This window comes from Plasmodium brasilianum, chromosome 11 (assembly GCF_023973825.1).
Source record: "Plasmodium brasilianum strain Bolivian I chromosome 11, whole genome shotgun sequence".
NCBI lineage: Eukaryota > Apicomplexa > Aconoidasida > Haemosporida > Plasmodiidae > Plasmodium > Plasmodium brasilianum.
This window is the reverse complement of record NC_090124.1, coordinates 2,620,834-2,644,349: the sequence shown is the minus strand read 5'-3', so window position 1 is coordinate 2,644,349 and position 23,516 is coordinate 2,620,834. Positions and strand designations below refer to the sequence as shown.

The window sequence follows — 23,516 nt, the reverse complement described above, 5'->3', positions numbered from 1 at the left end:
ATATAAATTTTATACACTAATATATACTTAATCACCATTTAATTTCAAAATATATTTAGGATATATCTTCAGTTGTTTTATATTTACTTAAGGTAAAATAATATAAAACTCTCATAGAATAAATAATAATAAATTTATTTACTTTATATTTCTAATATAAATTACTACGTAGCTCATAACTATGAAATTCCTTTTAATACATCTTAATTTTTGAAATACGCTAATGGTACAAAATGTTCACAATTAATTTTCTTTATGATTTTCATTTTCAACGAACTAGAGCATCAATATAGGGTCATTATGGAAAATTGTATACCTAAGGTAATATTCATTTTTTTTTAAACTATTAAATTCATACATAAATTATTTATTTATGATAAAATATGTGACAGTGCAATTAACGTAAAACATAATACTTAGGTATTTTTTAATAATTCTTTTAAATTCAGCATTTCACTCTTTCTGGAATGTCAGGATATTCGCTAACCCGCAGAGAACCATTTAGGACTATTAGAACTTACATACAAAATAAAACTAATTTCTTAAAAACGGTGAAGGACAAAAATTTATTTAGAAATGAATGCAAACTATTAGCTGATTATCTAATTAAGAATATGTCTCCTCCTCAGGGTACAAGCCAAATTATGTGGGAATCCTTATTAAAGTTTTGGTTAAATCAGTACTTTATTGATATAACTAAATATGGTGGATGTCCTATGATCTTAAAAAAAGAAGATAAAGAACTTTTAGTATTAAAATATAAAGAAGATGATTTCTGTAAAAAAAGGACTACCGATTTGAAAGAAATAGAGAGCTTAAAAAAAACTAACTCTGGTAAATGCGAAACTATATGTTTAGAAAAATGCAAAGAATATAATGTGTGGATAAGAAAAATGAAAGATGAATTTGAAACAAAGAAAGGCCTCTTTATAAGTTGTTACAAAAAACAAAGTCCAAAAAAAAAATTAAAAAAACAAATCCAGGAACCTGTATGCAACATACTGGATCAGAATACATTTAATGAACTTTCTGAATGTATAACCCCGAATTCAGAAAAAAGTACTGAAGGTTTACTTGAAACAGAAAGAAAAGGTTTAGAAACTCAAATTCAAAATACAGCTCAAATTATACCCAAATCTCACGTACAACAAGAAATAGATGTGCCAATTTCACCCGAAGCTCAAACTGAACTTGAACTACAAAATCCACCACAACCTCCACCAAAACTTATTAAAAGTGAAGCTTCAGAAATTCATCATTCAACTAATGAAACTAAGGATTCACAATCTTTAGCAGATGCATCATTAGAAGAAGCTAATAGTTCTGAAGATGTACATGTAGTATCAGAAGATACTACTGCATTACCCTCTCCACCTTTTCAAGACATACAATTATCTCCTGGTCGTGAAATTACCAAGCCAATTCATAAATCATCGACATATACCTTAGCACATAGTCCTCCTCAAATACCCCATACTCCAGGTATCACTAATTTTACTTATATTTCTACATTTTAAATAACTATACTAAATAATATATACATATATATGTATAAAATACAATTACAGGTACGACATTAAATCCAAGTGATAAATATACTTCATCTATTTTAATAAGCTTGGTAATTATTATTATACTTTCTCTTTTTATTAAAGTAATATAATAATAAAAGGTTAAAAATATGAAAATCATTTATTTATTGTAATAGCTTATTTTATAAAAATTTTTATCTTATACTATAGTTTGCTTTAACTGGAATGTTTAAAAAAAAAAAAAAGATAAGAAGAAGACATGTGAAATTTCTGAGATTGCTTGTACCTTCATTTTCTCACAAGAAAAGTAAAATTTTTACGGATCATCCTTTAGAACACACAATATATGATGATGAAGAAATTATAAAAAAAATAAAAATAAATGAACTTACAACAAATGTAAATTTATCAAAGCGAACAAGAGACAGAACCAAAACCATAGTAGAAGTACATATGGAAGTACTCGAAGAATTTAGAAATAAAGAATGGGAAAACAACAAAGACGAATTCTTAGAAATATGCATAGATGAGTTCAAAAAAGAGCATAATATAACCTATCCTAATTTAATTGATGATGATCTAATAACAGAAAATATTAAAAGTAGTAATGATATTAAACAACAAAATATTCTACATAATAAATGGATTGAAAGTAACAGAAATATTTCTGAAAAATTGAAAAAAGCAAACTGGTTTATTAATTTAAAAAATGAATGGAAAAAAGAACTATATTATATACAAGAAATGGAAGAATTAAAAATGAAATATAATATTGAAAAGCACAATGTTCTATTTTTACAAAGAGAAAAAGATATATGGAAACAATGGATATCAAAAAAGGCTATTATTATAGAACAGTATTTGGAACAGGAATGCTTCAATGAATTCTCAGAGGATTTTCACAATATATCTGATCAATATCTAAATGAAAATACTAAAAACTATATATCATTAATGAATATAGAAGAATTCCAAAAAAAAGAAAATTATGTGGAATTATATAAATATGTAAAAAAAAAATTAATAACAAGGCTATGTATTCTAGTTCTTATGACGATATTAGAAGAATGTAAAAAGGAGGTGAACTTTGAAAATAGGGAATCATATTTGGATAATTCCATAAATGAATCAAAGAAAGGAGTATATTCATATAAAAAACCAGTAATTACAGAAAATATAATTAAATATAATAGTAATGATTTAGAATATATAAAAAATAAAGAAATCCATGCTCATATAGGGAATAATACTTTCAGGAATGAGATAGAAAACTGGGTAAAATAAGATAGCGTATATGCAAATCCTATAGTTATTGATAGAACAGTAGACAAATCGGATGAAATGGCAGGAAAACAGTTTCTATAAATTCATAGGTAACTTCCATAATATATTTAGATGATATTTAAGAAAAAAGGCTACTAATGTAAAATATTATTTAAATTTTTTAATGTCTCTAGGAAATAAAGAAAATGAATGTAAAGTAATAAGTAATAAAAAGGAAAAAAAAAATCATGAAACATGAAGTTTGTAATTGAAGCATTTAAAATATATTACAATTATATACGTTTTTTTATATCTGTAATATTATACATTAGGACACTCCGCTAATACTTGATTTAACAAAAATAGTAAGATGTTAATACGCATATAAAAAAAAAAAATTAATATTAAAATTTTCCGAAAATGTTACACCTTAAAAAAATTATAATTTGGAATAATAAATAAAAACAAAATAAATAATTTGTAACACTATTCTTGAATTAATATATTATTATTACAAAAATTTAAATAATTCTATTTTATTCCATTACTTCTTAATTTACAGTTATTTTCACGTTTAGAAATATACTTATTTGTATCTTTTTATATTTCCATTGACCAACCGTTTCATGTTTCAATTTATATAAAAAATTTGTTCATAAAAAAAAAAATAATAAGGAAAAGAACTCTTTATATGCATGAAAACGTAATGATAATTTACACAAAATCTATATTACAAATTATATTAAAAAAAAAATATATGCTACATAATGAAAACGTCTTAATCAGTTATGAGTTAATGAATATCGTACATTAATAACATTCATTTATTGTATATTTTCAAAATTTTACCTATTATCTATATTTGCGTTTTTTTAATTATTTATTTTTTAAAAAAATTAAAACATTATATCTAAAAATTCTATTTCTTAATGAAGAATTTCATTTTCTCCATAATATATAATGAATAATAAACTAAACACATTTACATATATATATATATATTAATATAAAAAAAGTGTAATTTTTTTAATATTTAGGAGAATAAGAAATAGATACCTTAAATCAATATGCTATATATTTTACTACAATTGTGGGAGATATTCTCAATTAGAACATATTGTAGAATAAATAATATTTCTAAATAATTGAATTATTTATTATGTTACCTATATATTGCTAAAATGTAAAGTAACTATTATTAATTATTGATGATATATTAATAAAATGAACAACCTTATAGTAGATCATGGGAATGATATATCTAATCCGATTTATAGAGTTATTTTTCAATTTTCATGCTAAGCTATTGTGTATAAATAATTGTATTATATTATAATTTTCTCTGTTCATTAAACCATATTATTAATTAACTTCTAGCTCATGGCGTAAATTTTAAGTAAACATTCACCTTCAAGTTAAATAAATAAATTTGTTTTTTTTAAATATATATCTTTTTTTTATTTTGTTACATATATTTCAATATTTATAAAATGTACAGTAACCATATTTTTTATATTATTATACTTTCTACTAGCAAAAACTTTTTTTTTAAATTATCTTTTAACATTATTCCTAAAATATTAACTATATTTTTTTAAAATTACAATTCTTATAATATATTTATAAATAAAAAAATCATTTTATTAGAGCATTTTACTAATATAGCAAATATTAATTCTGTTATGTAATTATAATAATAAAAAATTATACATGCAAATTTTTATGCCGTTTACTTTATTTTAAAATCATTAGAATTCATACAGAACAAAGATATAAATAATTATTTTCTCCGAATGTAATACATTATATATATTCTAATTTTTTAATATCAGAATTATTCAATTAGAAAAAAAAGAAAATAATAAAAATATGCAAATAATATTTCTTTTAATATAACAAGTTGTGCTCGAATAATGCTATTGATTAGAATTTATTCTTCTGAATTTTTATTTGTAGAAAAAAAATGGGTAAAAAGAAAAAATATTAAAAAAATTAAGAGAAAAAGTAAAAAGAGAATAAAAATAATAAAATAATGTGAATGTTTAAAATACATAAAAATAAATACAAAAAGTAATAGAAGAATTAGAAGAACAAAAAATAGATTTGAAAAATCTTATAAATTAGAATGAAAAGAAAGTTGAAAAAAATGTAAAATATAATATGGAAAACATAGTCTGTTTTAAATGTTAAAAAGTTTTTTTTAAAAACTTATTATTTTCCATTATATAATTGTTATGTATCTTTAAAATTAATATAAGTTTGAGTTTCATATTTTAGTTATTTATTTTTATATTTTTTTCTATATCAGCATATTTATTATCATATTATAATTATACACAATAATATGTTCATAAAAAACAAAAATTACAATCATAATAATATTAATGACGGATAGTGTATTTATTAATAAAAGCCATATAGCTTATATTAATGATATATCTATATGATAAAAAGAAATGAATGGGAGAATATATTGTAACACTTGAAGTTTTATCTATACATTTATATATATAGATTTATTTATATTAAGGTTTACAATAATTTTATATATTATTATTATTTATATTTTAAAATTACATACTTATAAAAAAAAATAATAAATAAAATAATTTAATATTATTAAAATAATCATAAGTGGACAAAGGTACATAAATAAATATTTAATTACATTTAAGTAGATATAGGCGTTTCTCTAAAGATATTTTATGACGTTTTTATAAAATTAATTCTTAATAAAAATCATAATTTTTAATTTTTTTTTTTTATATAAAACTTTTTGTTTCATTATTTTTTTTTGAACAGTAATTTAAATATTTTTTATAAATCATTTTATATTGTTCGTTATATTTTCATATTTATATTAAAGTTTATGCCTTTGTAATTTAATATATTTAATTGAAAATTAAATAATATAAAGTAGCACTATTTATTATTAAAGTAGAAACAATATTCTTTTTTACGTCTGTTTCGACAGTCATATTTAAATTATCTTCAACCAGTTCAAATGATGATTACTGCAGTTGGGTAAGATAAAATATTTCAAATAAATATATTTGAATTTTAGTTAATTCCATTTAAAAATTAAATTAATCTAAAAAATACACTTTTTTTAATATTTTATTTAAATATTTTCGGGAAAAGCAACGTCTTCACTTTGTAAATCTTATAAATTCTCTAAAGTTATACCAGAAGTATATTTAAAACAAAAGATAGCGGAATACAAATTATCAGAAAAATATAAAAATTTTATTTGGGAACTATGGCTTAGTAGATGGAAAAAGAAAATGATATAAGATTTTAAAAAGTAAAAGAATTCTTGTCCTGAAAAAAAGGAAGAATTTAATATTTTTTTGAACAAATTAGATGATAAATGGATGCATTACAATCCCAATATGTAATAAGAATATCAATCAGAACTTTATGATGTATTCTCTAGTTGGAGCAAAGATTAATGTATATAATGGTTTAAAAAAACATGAATCATATTATATATTCCGATTATAAATGGAGAAAAAGGTGGTGCGTTATGGAAATGGCGCTTAATAATAACATTTTTACATTAATATTTAAAAAATGGCTCATAAGAGAAGAAAGGATACACTAAAAAGTGAAGCAGTAAAAAAAATTCGTAGGTAATTTACAAAAATTTTATTTATTTAAATATATTAATTGTAGAGAAAAAACGAATAATGAATAAACTCCTTTTATTTAATTAATAGAATCATTCATTTGTTAAGAAAATTGAAAATAAAAACAATGGAATATAAAGAATAATGAAAAAAAGGCTATAAATTGGAAAGCAAATATAAATATAATAAACCACGATATATCTAACAATAAATATTAAAACATTTATAAAATTTTCTTCCATTTCGGTACTAAAATTAGAAAATTCCATTGTTTCACTATTTAGGTTTCATGCTTACATTTGTACGCTAAAGTTTCAGATTTTATATTATAATGAAGTAGGGAATAGTGCAACGAAATGAAACCCTGAAAAACATGTTAATCAGTCATATTTTTCATTAAATGTTAGTTATAAATGTTCAATATATTAAAACTAGTTTGTATAATTTTAAAAATATTATTAAATAATTGAATTTATAACAACACATTAATAAAATCTGCATAATTAGAATTAATTATCATAGTTGTTTAGAAAAAACTAAAATAAGCGTATAATTCTCACTATAATAATAGATTTATACAATTTCCTATCTAAATATTCATTAGAAAAAAAAAATTAACTAAATAATAAAAAAAAATAAAAGGTGCAATATTTATTATCTATAAAATAGGTATTTCTTTATTTTTAATTCAACAATTGTTTTACCATATATATATTAAAAATACAGTACATAAAATATAAATATTACTGAAATGTGTAATAGCAAAAAAATAATCAAGAAATAACATATAATTTTTGAAATATTTAATCCAAAATAAATTAATAATATTTATATTAATATAAAAACATACTTTAGTTATGAAGTTTATACACATTTATTATATAACCATCATTTCAAATATTTCGATATATATCTTGCTATATAATTATTCATCTATTGAAGTAATAAATAAAATAATATATAAACAAAATATAAGTGATAATATATTTTATGAGTATTAACCCTTAATACGTTTAAAATAAACATAAAATATCACATATTTTGCTAGTCTATAATTATAAAAATTATTATGAGTAATGTAGTTGTTCCGTTGTTAATTTCAAAATTTTAATTATGCGTATCAATTCGACTTACTCTAATTAATAATAAAAGTAAGATATATTATTATTCTAAAACATGAATGCAATAATCATACAACAATATTGTAGCAAAGTAACAAAATGATTATATTAGCTTAGAAAATATGAATAGAATTAAGCAGAACTACTTTGACATATATATTCAGTAAAAGCATATATATATATATACATATATATCTTATATGCTTCAGTTCTGCCAGTTAATATGAAAACTTTATATTCTCCTAATAGACTTTAAAATGATAAGCCTTACAATCCAAATAATTATAAATATTACCTATTAATATGTGATTAAAACTAATTCACAAATTTAATTTTTTAATAATATGAAAAATAAAAACAATATAAAATATATGTATGTACCTTCAATATAATATACATTAAATTAATTTATAATGAATAGAATCAATAATATCATTATGAACAATAATAATATAATAATTGGTTTTTATTCTTGAAATAATTATGAAGTTTCATAATACACAAATTATTAAACAATTATAAATTTTCCATATTCAAAAAATATATTATTTCATTATATATTTATATTTCACAATTACTGAATAAGATAGAAATCAAAATCTTTCAATAATATTTTTTCAATAAATATATTTTTTTATATATGTCTAATAAAAGATATTATATAAAATAAATATTAATCGCGTTTTTAATTAAAAATATATATTTATATATATAACCGTGCAAACACAATGTTCCCATATAATTTTATTAAATACTAAACTAGACACATTTATTAATTTAAAAAAAATAATATAATTTCTTTTAATTACCTTAGCAAAAAATAATTTTAGAATATATGAAGTTACATAATAGGAGACAATAATTTTTAGCTATAGTGTAATTTAAGTAAGTTTTATAATATTTTATTAATAATTCTACTATTTACTCCCCTTAAAGCACCAACATATATTGTCCATTGAAATCTAATTATTACACAAATATATTTATAATAAGTATTTTTAGTTAAGCTTAAATTATATGTTAATATACAAATTAAAAAATTTTTAACTTTCAAATTCCTAAAAAGACGAGGAACATATATTGTTGTGTGCCAAACAGACTAATTCTGTTCATGAGAATTTACAATATTTTAGAAATTATAAGTATTCGTATTAAGAATATCACTAAATATATTACAGACATTACTCATATTAAAGAATTAATTACAAAAATATATAACTCTATTAATATGCACTTTGTTCAGACATCAATTTAATTTTATTATATTTTTCATTATTTCCTAAGACTCTACAAATTCCTATTACAAGCACAATAATCAATATAAGCATAAGTACACTATATAATGTTAAATAAATAGATGTCATTACTGTATCCCCATAACTTTTTATAGTTTCATGCAATGTTTTCAATATATCACTACCCTCTTCAAGTTTTTTCCATGCAGTATTCAAAGACGTTAATCTTGGTAATACATAAAATGCTCCTGCAAACAAGAAAAAAATAACAAACATAGCAACTCCAGTACCATACTTTCTAAATCTTATTTTTCTTAAAGATATATCACAAATTCTCCTGTTCCTTTCAATAAAATTATCGTAATCTTTTTTTTTAATCCATTTTTTTTTAAAATGAAAATGTTTTCCATCAAACATTCCATTGTTATAATCTATTACTTCCATATAGTATTGCGCCTTATTTAATGAACTTTTATCAGATTTTTTGTTTATTCCTTTGTTCCCTTTTTCATTAATAGTTATATCATACTTTTCATGCTCATTATTATTTGATTTATTCTGCTTTAACCCTAAAATATGCGAATCCTTATCCTGTTTATATTTTGCTAATAATCGAAAGGTTATTGTATCTAAATTTCTCCCATGTTTGTATTTTTCATCCGCGATTTTATTAAATGTTCGCTAAAAAAAAAATTAATAAATTATATTTATTTTATTTAAAGGATAAATAATTAATTCTACGAAATTTTATTAATTAAAGTAGAATATGTAATAATCGTATAAAGAATATATTCTTATATAGTATTATCAAACCATATCATTGTTAAAATGACGTATAAATGTTACAAGGACTAAGACAGAAGTTTTAATAAATAAGATAGTCTTAATTATTTGCACCATTATACATATCTTTAATATTCTAATAAATTAAAGAAAGAATTAACAAAAGTATAATATGCTTCAAAAGATCAATAATGCAATAATTACTTTTATAACAATTTTTTGCTGTTTTCTCTGTAAAAAAATAATAAAAATCATATAAATAAAACATCTATTACAACATTCCTATAGAAAATAATTTTAAATATATATCATAAAATTTTAATCCTATTTTTTATAAAAAATTAACTCTCATTAAGATAAAATAATTTTCATTTATACTTAAATATTTTAAAACTATAATTTTATTATAAAATATAAACAATTATGTAATACTTTTTAATAATTTTTTCCAAAATAAAATAAAAAAAATATATAAATATTGAATTTATATAGAATATGGAACGTATAAAATATAGATAACATACAATTATATATATGAATACAATAAGTGCATTCCATAAGGATGCTATATTATTAATAATTCTAAATGTATATACATTATATTTTATAACAACTTATTATTACTCTTAAAAATTATTTATAAGAATATAATTATAATAATAATATATTGAACGAATAATTTTTTGCATTATGTTAATTATAGCAGATCATTTAGATAATCCCTAAACGTATATAATTCTTTATAGATTATAATATGTATACTACTACCTGATATATGAAAGAATATATATCTTAAATTCAAATAAAAACTGATATTTTAATGCTCAACCATATTTTTTAATTATGTTTAATATATAGCATTATTATTAATTAATGTAAAATCTTTTTACTCATATTCTTAATTTTTTATATATTTTTTTTTATTAATTAAAGTTATATGAAAAATATATTTATATACTAAAAAAAAAAATAAGTAAAATAATTATATTGTCAAAATAAAAGTATTTGCCTTTTTTGGGAATAAACTTTCTATTTAAATAGACTAAAATTTTTTAATAATTATTAGTATTATTTATTATTAAAAAATAAATATTTGTGCTTTTTATTAAAATTTTTATTGTCACTATTTTCATTTTTAACATACAGTATTTCCGTATATATTAGTCTAATTTTCCATAAGTCATATGTATACTTTTACAAAGACAAACGTATAAAATAGATAATTTATTGACTAAACAATACTTTTCAAACTTTTTATAAATGGAATAATTAAAATATATATGTGTAATATATTGTTCTTTTCTTTTAAAACTCTAAATAATCATAGTAAATTAATTATAATCATGAAAATTACTTGTGAAAATGTTGCATGTGGATCCTTTTTCATAGTATTTATTTAATTAAGCCTTTTTAAAAAAAATAAATTAACCTTTTAAATATTAGTTATTAAGAATTATCTATTAAATAAAAAAAATTTTACATATTTGTAAATTATCTAAGAAAAAAATAATTTATTTTTTCATTTTTATTTAATTTATAAGATTTTCATTATTAGTATGAAAAATTTACTAATTGCTAATATAAAATATGTATATATATACCTATAAAATAATATCAAATTTTTACTTTATATATTTATGGACGATCATATAAAATAGAACTTCTGTATAAATATTAAACTATACATAATTATATTATTGAAGAAAAGATATATATATTTTCATTATCGTAATCATAACTTTTTTATTTATAGATATATGAACACCTATACTGAAGTTCATAATTATGATAAAAAAAATGATGGAAAAAGAAAAGAATTTCAACATATTAACTATTCATATATTATTATATTTAATTTATTACTATTATAATATAATGACATATAAAATAATAAATATATAAAGTATTTTTAATTATATAATTTCAACAAACTATATAATTCATTTATTTTTAGAAAAATTCCAATACATTTCAATTAAAAGAAATAACAAAACGTATATTTCATTAAACTATTTATTTAATTGTAAAGATATAGGACCTATTACTTAATAAACACTTATAAATAACACTTATTTAATAAGGATATTTATTTATTATATATTTAAAACATAATATTCATATAATTCAAAAACATCAAACGCATATATTAAGAAGGTTTTTATAATAATTATTTTTTGCTGAAATATATTTTATAAAACATATTTTATAGTATATATATTAAATTTATTTATTAATGAAAAAAAATAATATTCTACGCCTCTTGTTACTTATTAAAGAATATACATTAATTCTTAATATATAAATAATATTATTCCTTTTTAATAAGTTGAAAAAATAAATATTTTAGACGATAAAAATATAAATAACAAAAAGTAATAATTTTTTTTATTTAATACAAGTTATGGTACTCCAATAAAATAATACGAATTATGCTACTTTATAATAATTGTAACTCTCATATATATGTATTTATATATTATGAAAATGTATTTAAATTAAAAAATATATATAACAAACCATAATATTTAGTCAAAAATCAATATATTATAATTCACATTGAAAAAAATTTAAACATTAAAATATGCTAAAAATCTAGGAATATAACTTTTTACAGTTGTTTAGCAAAAATAACATGCCTACGTATGTGAATTTACTATAAATAAGAAATTAGGTGTATGTTTAATAAGTATTTATCTAAAGATATAACTTTCAATAAATCATATTAAAGAACTCATTATAAAACTAAAAATAGTTTTCTCTATATTTTTTACCTTTTTCTGAATTTAATTTTCTCATATTTTTTAACTTTTTTATGGTAATAAATAATCCCTAATATAGCTGTGATACCTAATATAATGAAGGGTAGTATATATATAATAATACCAAAAAAACCTTCTGTAACGTATGTTGTTTGAAAATAAACCGATTTACCAGGGGAGGAGCTTAAGGTATTATTTGACTTCCATCTTACAGTCTTCCACAACCATTCTAAAGGTTTCTTCAGAGCATCATGTAAAGGATGAAACCACCCTTTTGAAATTTTACTTAATAAGAAAAACAACGCATTTATAACTCCGCAACCAACAAATAAATCTAATATGAGCGATAATGATAACAACAAAAACACTAATGAAGGTAAACCAATTCGAAATCCGTTTTTTTTAAGTATTATTTTTTGGTAAGTTTTATCACTAACTGTTCTGTTGTTTTTAAGGAACTCCATAAAATCAAGTTCTTTGAATATTTTTTTTTCCAAATGGGAATAATTTTTTGTCACAAATATATATGATTTACTGTTAACAACCTTTTTATTCCCTTCCACATTTTTTGTTGAATATTCATTTAATTGCTTCTTTTTTCTCATCGCACCTCCTTTTTTATTTGATATATCTTTTTTTTGTAGTGTACCAATATTTGGCATCTCTTGTTTTAACCCCACAATACTTATATAATTATATTTTTTACATTTTGATAGTAATCTATAAGTTCTTGTATTTAATTTTGTACAGTTGTCCAAGTTTTCATCAAAACATTTGTTAATTTTATTCTAAAAAAATAACGTAAACGATTGTTATTTAAAAAGTAATTAATTTCATTCTAAAGTGGTGTATTAATTATAATCGAACACAATAAAAATGAATAATGAAAATTTACATATGTAATAATATCATACTAAATCTATGTTAAAACAGCATATCCAATACAAAAGGAAAAATGCAGAAATATTAATGAATAAAAGTGAATGTAATTGTTGTCTCATGTTATGGAATTTTAATATTGTGATATAATCAATAAGGAAAAAATTAACAATAGTAAAAATTCATCGATGTTTAAAAACATTATAATTATTATTTAATTTTTTTTTTTATTTTATATGTTTTCTTAAGTTATTAATATGATATTTATATCTATAATATTTTTTACAACAGATATAAGCAAAAATAGTTTTCAAAATATACTATAAGATTTTTATATTATTCCTTTCTTAAAGAACTAATTTTCATTAAAATAAAATAATTTAAATTCATTAATTAATATTCAAAATACATAAAATAATGATTTAATATAGAAAAGTAATTATACAATTTTTTTTATTAATCTATACAAATATAAAAAAATATAATAATATTTCTACGCATTATTTTAATTCAGGATAAGAAATGTATAAAATATAGAAAATGGAGAATTTATAGAACAGATATAATTTATTTATCCTATATTAAAAGGATATTTACTAGTTTCAATAATTCAAATTATTAATTTATATTTCATAAAATATTTACTTTTGAAAACTATTTTTTATTTTTAAAAAATATTTATTATCACAATATTTTAATAATAATAAATAAATTTAACAATATTTTATATGCCTTTTTGTATGACTTATATAACTTTTATTAGTTTCTGCATATATACAATCTTTATTTTATGATCTATAAACTATTTTAAAATAAAATATAAAATATTATTTAACATACAAAAAAATTCATATTTTAAATATTATTAATAATTTATCTTTTACTTTTTTAATATAATTATTAATTATATATAATTTGTAGTATAATATTTAAACGAAAGTTTTGTATATTTAAAGACTCAATATATATTTTTTTTAGTTATATATATATATATCGATAAAATTTTTTTAAAATGCAAAAAAAAAAAAAAAGATAATAACGATGTACTTAAATTCTATAAAATGTGCTAACAGCAGAATTTCTTTTGTCCAACAGTGTATTTTTATAATTCTATCGAAAATAAGAACTCATATACTTTTGTTTTAACTACTTATTTAATAATATATATTTAAATAATTTTTATTAAATACAATTACAAAAATAAGTGTAACAAGAATATAGTATATATATCTAACATTTTCTTTATTCGTAAAACACTACAATACACATAATAATTATATTCTACATACGTACATATTAAAAATTAAAATTGTGCTAACAAAATTTTATTATTTACATTCGTAATTTAAACCCTAAGTCCAAATCTCTGAATATTTCCGCATACCATGTACAGGAAACATAATATATCATAAAATATTATAACTTTTAATACTAATAAATAAAAAATTAAAAAATTAAAGAATATTAAAATTTTTATGAAAAAGATGGCTATAATTTTTCTGTAGTTATATCAAAATATTATTCTCTAGATGTTGATTTCCATCTATATGTATGCAAATAAATTAAATACTTAACATTTTTAATGATTTAAAAAATACATATTCAAATTTACTTAAAATGTAATTAACAAATCATATATTATACTTAGGTGTTTAATTTTAATTCACCGAAGAATAGTTTTAAAAAAAATTAGAGCTATTTATATCAAAAAGCTCATAAATAAATTTCTGCGATACGACATATAACTTATTTTTATATAATTAATCTATTTACACAAAAAATAATTTAATATTTTAACTAAAATATAGTAGGGAATATGACATTAAGGAAGGCATCATGAAACACTTATTAACTAACTTATATGTATAAACTAAATTTTCTCCTACGTTTATAATTTTTAAAGGATGATTACTATTTTATAAAATTTTTAGTTATTAATATAAACTTTTTATATTTTTCCATATATCAAAGATTTCATTAATGCTTTCTTAAATAATGTACACAGCAAAAATGTAATGTAATATAAGTTTATGAATGGTTATTTATATATAATGGTATTATTTGAAAAAATATATTTAACCTTGATATATATTTAAATATCATATTATGGTCACTTGAATTTCATTATAAGTAGTTTATTCTTTTTCTATATGTAGCCATAGTTTATGAAGAATAAAAAAAGTGATTATATTTGTACAATACATGCTAATATCCGACTAATACTGCTTCAAATAAATATCGGATTAACATATTTAAAAACAAATATATATAATAACTTTTTATTATAAATTTTTATTCATTATAGAAAATTAAGTAATTTTTATCATAAAAATTAATACCATCAATTATGTATCTTAAAAAATAAGATGACATATGGAATTTGTATTCCTCATTTAATAATAAAGCATTATGTATTATAATATAAATAAAGTGATGGTAATATTTCATTCTTCGAAGTAAAATAATATTAGCATATAGAGAAATTTCACATTTAATGTATGCAAAATATATATAAATATATTAAAAATGTTCGTATATAAAATAAGTTTTGTAGTATATATTTCTCAATAATTTTTTTTAAATATTTTTGTTAAGCATTTATTTAAATAAGTACATGTTAACAAAAAAAAAAAAAAAAAAAAAATTAATATACTAGTATAATTCCCTTTCTACCATTTTACCTTTTAAATGATATAATTATTTATATTCCTACTTTCAAACTTGAATTTTTTGCTTGTACTCTTTATCAATACACATGTATAATTACTTACGTGCTTGTTTATGTTCAAGAGAATATTATAAAAATGTGTATGTATATATATATGTCTACCTTAATATATATAAACACATGCACATACATAAAGTGTAATTCTTCGAATTATTAAAAATTAAGACCTTTTAAATTTACATATTATACGTTTTCTTATTTTAACATTGTATATATACTTTCTCAAACCTTATGTTGAAAGCACTAATTAAAACCATTTTAATGAAACATTAACAAAGGTATTCAGATATAAATTTGAAATTTTGACTTAATATAAATTGGAATGATCTTAAATTATTTTTTTTTATAACTAATTAATATTAGCAATCGCTTGTTGTGATAGATTTTAACATATTCTATTCCTTAACCTTTATTAATAGCCCTAAGAAAAAAAGCAGTTTCCATGAACTTATTAATTCATTAATGATATTCTTGTCATACATTACAGTTTTTTTATTTATCTCATTCTTTTCTACGTGTATGAGCTTACGCATACAACGGAACATTCCCAAGGTAAATAAAATAGGTAGGTTAGGAAAACAATTAGTTATAAATATATTGTCAACATTCAAATGTCTGTATATGTATGTACTTATATATATGTATGTAAATCCGTTTCTGAATTTCCAAGGTAAACGAACTAACACAGGTAATTAAAGCTAAAATATGAAACATACCATATGTATATATAGAAGTGTATTATATTAATAAATATGTATTCATTCAATAATGTTACCATATAAACATTCACACATATATGAGAGTGTTTGTTTCCTCAAACGGTTTTGGATATTGATATAAATCCGTATTCCAATCATAAATGCCTTATTCTATTTATTTTGTTTTACATGATTTATATGAGTATTAGTTTCTTTATAAAAGTATACTTCTTATGTGTTCGCTTGTTTCACATATAATGCGTACAACAAAATTAAAATATATACATAAATGTGCATAAAGCTCAGTTATAATAATAAAATTACTCAAAAAACTTCATAAGATGAAATAGATAAACCAATCTATAGAAAATATATCATATATGTTTTATTTCTTATTATTTTTATGTGCATATTACTTAAGCAATAAAATACTCTTTCATCATCATTGTTAGTGTTACATTATAATAATTCAACGTATTTTTTCATGTTTAAAAATAAAGATAGATTTTTTGATATACGGGAAGGTAAATGTATTGAAATATGTAAGTGGATACATTACCTTATGTAAATATACATATATACACACATTCCTATAAGCATTTACATACATATATGTTCATACGCTCATGTACATAGACACATACGTAAGAGCACATATATGTACACACATGAGAAGTATGATTGACATATATAAATTCTTTGAAAACAATTGTTTTCAACGCATATATCCCCAATTCCCAAGAAAATATATAATTACAGTTGTATTTTTCTATTGCTCACTCTTTCATACATCCTAAGAAAAGAAAAAATAAATTAGAAGAATTGTCTAAAAAGATATACTACCATTTTTTTTATCTCTTTTGCATAAAATATTTACACGTATATTCGTCATCATTTTCAGAAAAATATTGTAATAACTCTCTGAAGAATAAAAAAATGGGGATGAAAAAATGTTTTCTTAAAATTTCTAATTATACACATACATTTTACATTGATATTAATGATATTTTATCTTATTTTACTTGTTTTTATTTCTTGGAATCATTTTTGCATAATCTTGTTAGATAATGTTTTTTTTCTTCTATATTCTCTCCTTTTTTAGCATAACTTTCCTTCTGGATAAGTCATCCTGATAAAGATACAGGTAACCTATAAAAAGAAAGCATATTATTCATGCAAACAACGTTAATTCCTTCAATTCTCATATTTTATATTTATTAGAATTTGTTCATTTACATTTCATTAATATATAAGCCTAAAATGAAAAGAAAAACACCAAGTGAAAAAAATAATATAAGTATACTAATTAGTATTACATACATTAATACAATTATTATAACAGTTCTATCTTATACTTACCATACATTAACTTTTTTACAATTGTAAAGCTAAAATTATAATTTATCTTATTTTTAAAAATTTATACACAAGGAAATAGTATTGAAATTTATTAATATATTATTTTTTTATTTTAATTTTTTACATACTAACTTCAAAAAAAAAGAAAGACAAAAAGTGGGAATAAAGTGAGCTTTACGGGAGAAATTAAAATTTGAAGTAAAGAAAATTTTAGGGATATATATACATGTACATTTTATATTATGTCTTCATTCATACATGTGTATACTTGAAAAAAGTTCAAAAAAGATAAAAAAAAAAAAAAAGAGATAAATTTGTGTATATGAACTGAAGAGTCTCCAAAATGAAACAATATGTATATAATAAAATTAAACATAAATTAAAATATATACATCGAAGTATATAATAGATATGGGAAAGAAGCTAAAAAGAACAAAAAGATATCAATCGTTACAAAATATTTATTCTAAAATACATAAAAGAAAAAAAGTCAAAATTTTTTTATGTTTATACCTTGTATTATATGCATATTCCCCAATTTATCGTTATAATTAAAAAAAAAAAAAAGCTTATTATAACATTAGAAAAATGCTATATATTGACATATAATGTCATTTTATATATAACACTTTTATTAAAAGAGTGTATTATATGTTGTTTTTTTCATATAGTTATATATGACAATTCAGAAACTTATATGTCTGTCTATATTAAAATGTAAAAATAAAAATAAAGAATATTTTTAAAAATTCATAATATATGAATTGAATTTTTATATAATACTCTAATAATACATATTTAATTTGTTCACATATTTTTATTTTATTTATTTATTTGTATATTTATATATTTGTTCTCCTATAATAATTTTTGTATATTGCAATTCTCTATAATTAACAATTAAAAAGGTTCCTTTTAAATATCGTTTACAGCTGTTTTTTAATTAATATACTTTATACGCTTTGCTTAAATTAACGTATTACTTTATTTCGAAATGTCACATTTTTTTAAATTATAATATTATCTAAATTTGAAAAACATCATAGACGAATATAAAATGATTGTGCGTTACTATAGTAATCCTGTTTAAAAGTCAGTGCAACTAGAAATAATAAATATATGTAACTTTGTTTTCATATGATATAAAAATTATATTTTTATATATCAATATCTGCTGACACAAAAGTAACCATAAAAATCATAATCAAAAATAATATTGGACCACTTCATTTATAATTACAATAAATAATAATATTTTAATTATAGTGTTCTTTGAAATATATGTTCTATGAATTCCGCGGAAACGAACAAATAATTACAACACATATAACTTCTTATGTGTAATGTTCTTTTTCTATAATTTTCATCCTATATTCAATTAAAATAATTATATAAAAATATAGAAATATTCAAATTGTTCTTTGATTTATCCATAGTATCTTACATTTACATGCGCTTCTGTAATAACTTTCGAAGTCTAGTATATAATTATAATTCTGATAATATTATTTGATAGAATATTTGTATAAACCTCGTAAAATATTTTAAACAGTTATTATAAATTCATAAATCATTTTTATTATAATATATAATCTAAAAAAATTTTAAATTCATGTATATTTCAAATTATTATGAACAATATAACAATAAATATATAGGTTATTTTATGACATAAAAAAAATGAAACAACTCTAATAAATTTCATTTCGATATTTCTTCTAAAATTTTTAAGTAAATATATATTGATATTCTCAGTTTTTACATTGCCTTTAATTAAACAAATACCATATAAAATAGAATTGATTCTAATTCAATTATTTATTTTTTTTTAATATAGTTGTAAATGTAAAAGTGAAAAAATACATTATCACAATATTTTATTCCATATATATGCTTATATTATATTCATAGAAAAAGATATTCTATTCAAATAAAATGACATTTAATGTTAATAATATATATATAAATATATATGTTTTTCATTTAAACAATAATTAGAAATATTTTCTCTCTCATACAGAATTTTCTATATATGATGTTATTATGATCTTTAATATATAAGTATGCATTTATATAAAATGGTAAATTTATGCGTTATTTAAGAGATTACACGATATATTTTTAAATTTATTCTATTATTGTAACTAAAATATATATTAAATGTATATTATGAGTTTGATTAGAATATATGAAAAATCAAATTTAATATGTGAATTGTATTTATTAAATTTACTCAAAAACGGTTGAGAGAAGAAACATATTTTTTAAATTTTTTAACTAAACAGTAAAAAAAAAATAGATTAAATTTTAAATTATGCCTTATTTAAAAATATATAAAAAATATAAAAAATATTACGCATTCATAAGTTATATATTAGAACAAAATATTCTTTAACATTTATTTTGTTTAAAAATTGTCATTATTTTTTAAAGAAATTATTAATTAATATAAACTTTATTATTATATACGTTTAAAATTATTTTAACAATTTACATCATATATTTATGGAAAGTGTGTAAAGAGCACGAATATGTAATTCTTTATTTACAAATAATTACATGTTTTTACAACTGTATATATTTTTTTTCATTATGCTTAATTAAAATTTATATTTTACCCTCATATAATATATTTTTCTAAATTTACTATTACGAGATAAACATAAAAATAAAACTAAATTTCGACATATTAACTAATAATATCTGATTAAATTCAAATCGTTATTTTAATGATTCAATGACATAGAATATATATAAAATTCATAATATATTTATATAAAAATTTTCAATAAAATATATATAAAAATAGTTTTTAAATATTAATTAATAATTCATTTAATCATTATAGTAATGCGATATATGCATTTAACTCTTTAATTGCAAATAATTAATTTTATGAATATAGTAAACTATTATAGATCATTCATATTTTAATATGATATTATTTTTTTTTTAAAGTAAATAACAAAACATGCATATATACACATGCATGGGAACAAAACACTTTCAGTATATTTCATTAAAAATAAAAAAAATCACGTTCATTTTTACCCAAAAAATAACAAAAAATATTTTTAATTTAGTCAATATATAATAGTGTTACTGTGAAATATTGAAAATTAGAATGTACAATATTTTATAATTCAAACATTGATTAACACCCTATTTAAAGACAATTATATAAATTGTCTTATTATATATGAATTATAATATATACACATATATTTTTCATATGGATCCATTGACATAATCACATATATTTACTAATTCATAATGTATATTTAATAACTCTATAATAATTGCAGTATATACATGTTTAGAAAAAAGAAAAATTTTAAATTCACAAAAACACTAAGAACATATATTTTAACTATTGTACCCCAAAAATACCACATGTATATAGGTGCAATTATAAAATATAAGAAATTATGGGAAGGTTTATTAAGCATAGCTATAAGGATAATACAGATATTAGTTCATATTTAATATTACACAAACGAACGTATTACGTATTATAGATTTTACCTTTTCCTGAACTTAATTTCTTGATATTTTTTTACTTTTTTATGGTAGTAAAAAATTCCTAATATAATGGTTATACCCAGTACTAAAAAAGGTATAAAATAAATTATATAACCTAGAAACGGTTTAGTTATATAAGTCCAGTTTTGTGTTCCACTACCATTAGGAACCTTAGGTGTCCTCCATAAAATGTCTAAATTGAGTTTCTTCAAGAAAGCACGTAAGGGTTTTGACCATTTTTTTCCTAGTGTTGTATTTAATATTTTTAACAACCCACGAATAATTCCATAACCACAATATAGATCTAATATTATTGAGATTGATAAAAACAAGAATAAGAATAAAGGTAAACAAATTCGTACTTTGTATTTTTTAAATATTATTTTTCTGAAAAACTTATCAGTAATAGTTCTGTTGTTTTGAAGAAAATCTATGTAATTTAATTCTTTGAATATTTTTTTTTCTATACGAGAATATGCTTTTGTTTCAAACATAAATGATTTATTTTTCATATGTTGCTTATGACCTCCTTCATTCACTAATGCCCTTCCATTTGACTGCTTTTTTGTTTCTGGGTTTTTTTCTTCATTATTAGATACGTACCTTTTTTCTTTTGATTGATATTTTGGTATATATTCATGTAAATATACAGCACATGAATCCTTATCTTGTTTATATTTTGCTAGTATCCTATATGTGCTTGCATTTATTTTTTTTTCAAGCTTGTAGTTATCAACTTCAGACATCTTAAATGTACTCTAAAAAAAACAAAGTAAACATTTGTCATTTATTAAATGAAATATTTTATGCTAAAAAAGCTTATTAACAAAAATAAAACACTAAAAATGGTAATAACCAAAATATTTTCAAATAATATTTTCATACTACGTCATTTTTAAAATGGTTTGTCCAGGATAAAAGTATAAACGCATAAATTTTAATACGTAAAATTATCATCATTTTTTTTTCCATGATATAAAATTTTAATACTATAACTTATTCAGGAAAGAATAAATAAACCGTAGTATAATATTCTTTTAATGCTAAAAAATAATTTATTACATATTTAGTATTTTTATCATTTTTCCTTTATCTATATATGAAGCGATAAAAAAAAAATGTACATATAATAACTTTAACAGTAGACACAAGGAAAAATATCTTTAATAATATATAATAAAATTCTTATCTTTATTTTGCTTTTAACAAATTAATTTTTTTTAAAAAAAAATAATTTGAATACATTTATAAATATTTAAAAAATATAGTTTAATTAATTGATGTGGAACAATAATTAAATATTTTTTTATTCATCACTTATAAATATGTTAAAATAAAAATAAGTTTACTGAATATTTCCAAACATATATTTTATGTATTAGCATATAGAATGTAGAGAATATAGGTAATGTATTTTCTCTGTATTTAGACTATAACCAATTTTAGCAATATTTTTATTTTAATAATTCTAATTTTATAAACCATTTGTTTTCAAAAATTGGAATTTAATGTTATATAATATAAATTATTATAATATTCTAATAATAATAAGGTTAAATAAAGCATAGTTACTACAACAGTTTGTATTATATTAATTGCGGCGCTTTAATTATTTAATGATCTATAATGTATTTAGAAAAATATAATTTACTAGATATTACAAAATATATAATTTAATATATATTTAAAAATTCAATAAATGAGAATTTTTTATTTTTGTATAATAATTTTCGTAAGTTACTATTTTAAATTAAGATTAATTCATATTACTTCTAAATGAATTGTTTTTAAATTCTACTATATAATTTATTATTTATTTCGTTTTTTAAATAAATAAATAAATATATATATATATACTTAGAAGAAATTTTAATATTATATAATAAAATAAAAGTAATATATATATTAATAGTTACATATAGGCATAATTATCAGAATATCATTGTTTCAATAATATATTTTTTTATGCAATAAACAATAAAAACACATATATTTTATTCTTTACGTT

General features: G+C 19.2%; 4 protein-coding genes across 4 annotated transcripts; 1 reads left to right on the top strand and 3 right to left on the bottom strand.

The window, feature by feature from the left end:
• Positions 1-300: 300 nt before the first annotated feature.
• On the top strand, positions 301-2,816 carry MKS88_003996 (uncharacterized protein; the record flags this gene model as incomplete). Its single annotated transcript, XM_067217136.1, has 4 exons — positions 301-321; positions 450-1,482; positions 1,569-1,621; positions 1,743-2,816. 4 exons carry the CDS (start codon positions 301-303, stop codon positions 2,814-2,816), a joined length of 2,181 nt encoding a protein of 726 aa, XP_067072801.1.
• A 5,952-nt stretch (positions 2,817-8,768) lies between these two features.
• Positions 8,769-9,680, bottom strand: MKS88_003995 (uncharacterized protein; the record flags this gene model as incomplete). The annotated part of the gene is made up of 2 exons (XM_067217135.1): positions 8,769-9,461; positions 9,594-9,680. The coding sequence occupies 2 exons, from the start codon at positions 9,678-9,680 to the stop codon at positions 8,769-8,771; spliced, it is 780 nt and encodes a 259-aa protein (XP_067072800.1).
• Positions 9,681-12,330: 2,650 nt separating this feature from the next.
• MKS88_003994 (uncharacterized protein) lies at positions 12,331-13,323 on the bottom strand (the record flags this gene model as incomplete). Its single annotated transcript, XM_067217133.1, has 2 exons — positions 12,331-13,110; positions 13,237-13,323. The coding sequence occupies 2 exons, from the start codon at positions 13,321-13,323 to the stop codon at positions 12,331-12,333; spliced, it is 867 nt and encodes a 288-aa protein (XP_067072799.1).
• Positions 13,324-21,507: 8,184 nt separating this feature from the next.
• MKS88_003993 (uncharacterized protein) lies at positions 21,508-22,480 on the bottom strand (the record flags this gene model as incomplete). The annotated part of the gene is made up of 2 exons (XM_067217132.1): positions 21,508-22,266; positions 22,394-22,480. The coding sequence occupies 2 exons, from the start codon at positions 22,478-22,480 to the stop codon at positions 21,508-21,510; spliced, it is 846 nt and encodes a 281-aa protein (XP_067072798.1).
• Positions 22,481-23,516: the final 1,036 nt, after the last annotated feature.